The sequence below is a fragment of the Entamoeba invadens genome, assembly GCF_000330505.1.
Source record: "Entamoeba invadens IP1 unplaced genomic scaffold scaff_1105074724635, whole genome shotgun sequence".
In the NCBI taxonomy this organism is placed as follows: Eukaryota; Evosea; order Mastigamoebida; family Endamoebidae; genus Entamoeba; species Entamoeba invadens.
This window is the reverse complement of record NW_004440103.1, coordinates 46,392-52,887: the sequence shown is the minus strand read 5'-3', so window position 1 is coordinate 52,887 and position 6,496 is coordinate 46,392. Positions and strand designations below refer to the sequence as shown.

At 26.0% G+C, this 6,496-nt stretch overlaps 1 protein-coding gene across 1 annotated transcript; it reads right to left on the bottom strand.

Moving 5' to 3' along the window:
• Positions 1–4,258: 4,258 nt before the first annotated feature.
• EIN_463820 (hypothetical protein) lies at positions 4,259–5,864 on the bottom strand (the record flags this gene model as incomplete). The annotated part of the gene is made up of 3 exons (XM_004253782.1): positions 4,259–4,894; positions 5,035–5,608; positions 5,719–5,864. The coding sequence occupies 3 exons, from the start codon at positions 5,862–5,864 to the stop codon at positions 4,259–4,261; spliced, it is 1,356 nt and encodes a 451-aa protein (XP_004253830.1).
• Positions 5,865–6,496: the final 632 nt, after the last annotated feature.

The window sequence follows — 6,496 nt, the reverse complement described above, 5'->3', positions numbered from 1 at the left end:
TGTTTTTTTTTGTTTTATGTATAAAAAACATATTTATTTTATTTTATATTTATATTTGTTTCAGAATGAATGTTAATGCATTTTACCAATATTATTATTTTGCCATTTTTTACGTTTTTGTCATAAAATTTTATATTTTTTTTACAATTTATTTGTTTATTAGTTCACGATTTGAACTCGTTATTCCATCTTCATTTTACTATATATGAACTACACTGTATAATATATTTTTTTTCAAAAAACAAAAACACTGCTTTTTTAGTAGTATTGGTCAATTGGGGATAAGGTACGTCGGCGAGTTAATATTTTTATTGAAAACAACAAAAAGTTTTTTTTCAAAATATAAAACTAGTTTATATTAATTATAATTGTTTATAAATAACTATCATTAGGTGTAATGACCACACTAAGGGCATACTAGGGGATGGACGTCTATCCACTGGATAAGCGTCCATTCGGTGACAACACGCTTTTTTGCTGGATACAAATATTTTTTTAGTAAAAATAAATCAATTTTGTCATTAAAAAATGCATTTATTTACAAATAAAAAATTGTATCACCAAATGGTGTCATCTGCCACATTACTACGTTATTTTTACTATTCAATATGTTAATTATGATACTTTTATTAACATTATTTTTTTAATTTACACGCTAATTTATTAACAATATCGTTAATTTTTCAATAAATTGAATACATTTATTTCAATAAAATTTGTTCGTTATTATCTGCTCGTTATTAATAAAACAACTCGTTAAATAACAAACCAAAAATATCAAAACAAAACTGTTTTTTTAAAATTGTTTTTTAACGGTATCAGATAAATGATCTTGTTAATAATACATTGTAATGATGAGTCATTTACACTACGATCTACAAAATGTATTCCGATATTCCAAGTATAGTTTTATGTTGGTAGCTGAATAAAAAGTATAGTAAAATGAAAAATAGAGAACTTGAAATAAATTTGGGTTATTTTTTTCAAACTTTTGGGAGATCGTCCTAAAAAGTTGCAGTGGACAGATCGATTTCGGTGGATGCGTTAAAATGGCCACATATGGGCTATTACTTTGGGATGATTGGTTTATGGGATTTTTCACGTTTTATACAAAAAACAACAAAAATATCCGTAAAATCTGTATAGGGGTGTGATAAAGTGGTTGTAAATGATAAATCCCTTGTCGATTTTGGTAGATCTTCCAGAACAAAAAACAAGTCAATTTTGACTTTTTACCATTTTTTCATTTTGTGTAAAGAAAAAGGAAACCCCTATAATGCACTTTTGGGAATAAGAAAAAAATGTAAATTTTTGACTTATGTTTTTAGATGCTATATTTATAATGATTTATTTTTAGTCTTTTTTTAGTAAAAAAAATAAAATAGAATACAAAAAAAGTTGACACAATATTCATTTAAATATTACAGAGACGTTTTTACTTATGATCGTCTATTGAATATTCCACACGTTGATAACATTCGGGTTTACTCTCATTTTCGTTTTGTTGCGTCTTATTCTGTTCTATCTGACCATCACTCAAATTGCTGTCTGCCTCTGGTTGTCTTTTTAATTTTTTATTCACCATCGCTTTATGGTGTTTTCAACCCTTATTGAATATTTGTAGTTCTTATTAAGATTTTTAATTAAAAAGATAAAAGGTTATATAACTACAATATAAAAAATGATACTTTTTATTAAATGTTTATTTGATTTAAAAAGGGGTAAAATCTAACATTTTTTAGCTCTTTATTCATTTTTTAAAACAAAAATTATCCATATTCACAAATAACTTTTAAAACGATTTTTTCGAATATTTTTCGTTGTTTTAATTAAAAAATCAGTTAAATTTATTAATTTAATTAATTATATAAATAGTTTTATTTAATATTTTTAAATGGTTGTTATGTTAAAAATAAATGGATGATTTGAATATTGTTTTAAAATGTGATTTTAAAAAAAATAACAAAAATACACAAAACTGATTATTATTGTATTTATTATATTTTATAATAGTAATATTATAATTTTTTATAACAAATTATTAAAAAATAAAAGACGAAAAAAAACTAAATACTATAGTAAATTAACTAAATACAATAATAAAATTTGTTTATTATTTTATTCAAAACTTGGGAATTCAAAACACAAAAATATCAAACAAACAGTCAACAACAACAAAAAAGCCAGCAAAAAATAAACACTTAACATCACTCTCACATTTTTTTAAAAATTTTTTAACTTGTAATAGTATGAATACTATAAAATTTAATTGATAACAAATAATACTAAAAATAACTTATTTTTTTCTTTCATATTATTACTTTTTCTTTATTCTGTTTTTATATCATACTATAATTGAGTTATGTGTTTGACTCTTTTTGTGTCAATATTCATTTCTAAATATTATTTGAATACAACAAGACTACATATTTGAATACAAAAAAATTACTTTGCATATTTTATAAGACTGTTTTGAATATGGCACAATCATAATCTATTTGTTGATTAATTCAAATAAAGACAAATTAAAATTTAATAATAAATAGAATAATTATTATTATTTGTATTATTTTTTAATTTATGTATAAACGTGTTTATGAATAATTATTGTGTTTGTATATCATCCAAAGCTCAAAGAATGTTCGTTTTCATGTTCAAACACACATTAACAATATAAATATGCATACCTATAAAATTCATGATAGTAATTATTAAACTATGTTTAATATAATTTAACTATTTTTATTAATTTATTTTTAAACACAACTGGTTCTTTTAAAAATTAGCACCTCTTAACCCTTCGAGGACGGGAAAAATCAAAATTTGTAAAAAAATAAAAATCTTAGTCAATTGTAATGTAAATGTGACCTTTTTTTTCTTTAATTTTTTCAAAAAAAGCTAGACACCCTGGAACGACGGCTCTAGTAAATTTTTATAGTAAATTGTTATAAATTATAGTAAAAAAAGTGAATTTTTTGTTGAAGTTGGGATGAACAAAGGTTCACTTTTTTGCTTGATCCTATCAGAAACAAGTCACAGTTCAATGGAAAAGTCAGATCAAACATTTATTGAGATGTCCACAACCTATAACAATAAAAAAATTAATTATAAAATATAACAAAGACCAAATTGCATCACAAAACATACTGGTCCAGAATATTCAAAAACAATTACATCATAAAATAACAAAGAAAAAGAAATAACGCATAGACTTTGAGGTGTCTTGAAATTTAATTATGCAATTGATCTCAAAAACAATTACAAGGGAAATTAAATAGATTTTTTTGTAAACTTTGAAAAATACAATAATTTAAAAAATTGGGTTTTGCTATTTTTTATGATACAAAAAGATAAGACGTAAAGACACTTTTGTTTGTTCCGACTATGAAAAAAAATCTTAGAGAACATAAGTATAAAATAAACAAAAAATATCTAAAATACATTTTCAAAAGTTTCAAAAATCACAAAATCGAGAAAAATTCTCGAAAATGACTTAAACAGTCAATATAGTCGCTTTTGTATAAACTTTGATCACCACGAGGTTTTATGGTCACTCGTTGAAATTCAAGTCGTGCCACTGTCAAAGAAGCAAGATATGAATTCATTATTTGTTATTTTATTTTTTTATCATTTTCAAACAAAAACAAAGGGCAAAATTGATTTGATATTATCATTTTCATATAAATGTTATTGTATATGGTAATCAAATGCTTATTTTGCATTCACTGTTTATGCATTTTTAAATTATGCATTTTTGGGCAACAAACCAATAATTTAAATTAAAAATAAAGGGATAATAGAAATTATAAACAAAAAACAAATAGCCAAAAACTTAACAAATAATAAAAAAAATATTTTGAACTATATTATATAATAAAAAATATTATTTATTAAAATGGAAATTTAATAAATTATAGTTTTGTATTAATAAATTTACAATTTGATAGAATTATTAACAAACATTATTATAACACCATTATCACCATAATACTCATGCATATACTTTACCAACGGTTGTTTATGGTGTTGAGTAACGACATCACGATGTTGTTATAACACAAGTTTTTAAAAACTTATCCATAAGTAAAAAAGAAAAAAAATGGTATAATGACCCCTATTTTTATTTTATTTCACGATAATTTTTTTCGAGGTTCAATAAAAAAGCACGTATTGAATGAAATAAACAGTTCCTACTTTATAAAAAACCAAACAAAATAGAAAAATCATTTCATTTTCATTAAAGCACCAGAAAGATTGTTCAAAAAATCCACTCGTTTGCAGGGTGGTAATTTGAGTACGTTTTATACGCGTTTAAGGCAGCTATATCAATCATATCATATAAAGCCCTGATGTTCCACCTGTTTGTTCGACGTCTACACGTATAATACCTGGTCATCTGATCCACAGTGTCAACCCCACCCATTTTGTGGTTGTAATCAAGGATGGGCTGGGGTTTGTGTATTGTCATTTTTTCTTTGCCAATGAACACATCCTGCTCGACGACTTCAATTTCATTCTTTTCGTGGCAGGTTGACAAGACCAATACCAGCTTCTTTTTCTCGTTGAAGTAAGAGATAAGCTTACAATTTCCTTTCGAGAAAAAGATGGTGGTATCGGGAGTTCTCCCTTTGATTGTCTTGGCTTCGTCAGGAAGTTCTTTCCTATTAATCCTCATGGTTCCCAAAAGTTGGCACCCACATGAAGCAAGGTAGTGTGACAACCTTAACGTACAGAAGAAGTTGTCACACACAACGGTAAACTTGTTACCGCGGCATAACATGGGTAGCACCATGTCCCTGACAACTCTAAAGCCCTGATTGTCCTCCTTACCACCACACTTACCACAGTACAATTGGAGGTTTAGAGTCATTCCTGTCTCACAGTCGGCACACATCTACAAGTAAGAAAACTATAAATAACTCAAATAAACAAATAATTAAATTATTAAATTTGATCATACATGTCAAACCAATAATAACTACCCGTCATTTTTGACTTCATAAATAAAACTCATTTGGTAAAAATAGAACAAACCCAAAACTTTATACCATAACGTCCAGGCTTAGACTTAATAAACACCTTAGCCCACATATGCCCTTTATAAGAACACAAATGTTCGTCAACCGAAACACTATTACTAGGTTTGTAATAGGTTTGGTTGACAAGGTTAGAAATAAACTTATCTAAAATCACTCTAATTCTAGAAAAGCTGTCGTGTGCATTTGGAGTTATTGCAGGGACGACTTTAACAACTCCACTACCAACAATGCCCCTTTTGATTCTGACATCTTTCCTGAGTTGCTCTTCAGAGAGATCTCTGAAATCTCGATCTGAATATTCCGCGCAGTTGAAATACTCTCCTTCTGGTCCGTTGTCAGCTTCCTCTTTCTCTTCGACATCCCCATCATCTGAAGTGTCTGATGCATCATCACAAACATCATCTGGCTGATTCACATCGTAAGTTTCGATGTGTGAAGAAATGAATTTAAACATGTCACGTGGCATGCTATTTCTATAAATAGATTTTCCGTGGTCGATTGACCAAAGCTCTTCCACGGGATTAATAACATCATGGTGAGCTCCCATGTAGAGAAGAATTCCTAGGTACCTCAGGATGCTCGTTTTAGAAAGTTTGTTATCATCAGTCTTATGTTTTTGGCTATTTTTTTATTTGAAAACAACAAAAGGTTATTTGTTATCTCTTCACAAAAAAACAACCTAAAACACTCAACTTCAGTTAAATTACTTCCTTTGGGATCAAACGAGTAAGTCGGATCAGGCGAAGCTTTAACGTGTCGTGAGATTTTTGGTGCTTCTCCTTCTTTCTTCCATTTAAATGTGCCAACAATCTCGTCTTCTTGCATAAGGTTTATGTTTTTTAATTCGATAAAAATGTTTGCGATAGAAATATACTGTTTTAATTTAACATATTATAATATTACATTGATTTACATATATATAATAAATAATAATATTACTATTAAAAACTATTAATGAATAAAATTTTTAAACATTTTTGTATTATATAAAAATAATTTAAATTAATTAAAAAATCATTATAAATTTAATTTATACTTTAGATTATATTTATTTTAAAATAATACAAATTATAACTAATTTTCATTGTTATTATTGATTATATTTATTAGTGAAACTAATTTAAAATTGGATTATTAGCTTGTTTTTATGTTTCATTGAGTGGAATTATTTTCAAACATTTGATGGATAAATGTATTTTTCGTTGTCTTGAATCCAAATTAATATACATTAATTTACAATAATAAATAAATTATTGTAAAAATATACTATTGCTACTTTTTGAAATCCATCAAAAAAATAAAAATTGATTCAAATTTCTCAATTAAACCAAATAAACAAAACAACTTTTTTGTCGTATTTTTAAAATATACACAACTACTTTAATATAATAATTATAATAGAAACTTATTAGTAAACGATTTTATTATTTTTTATAAATACAACAACACAATTGATA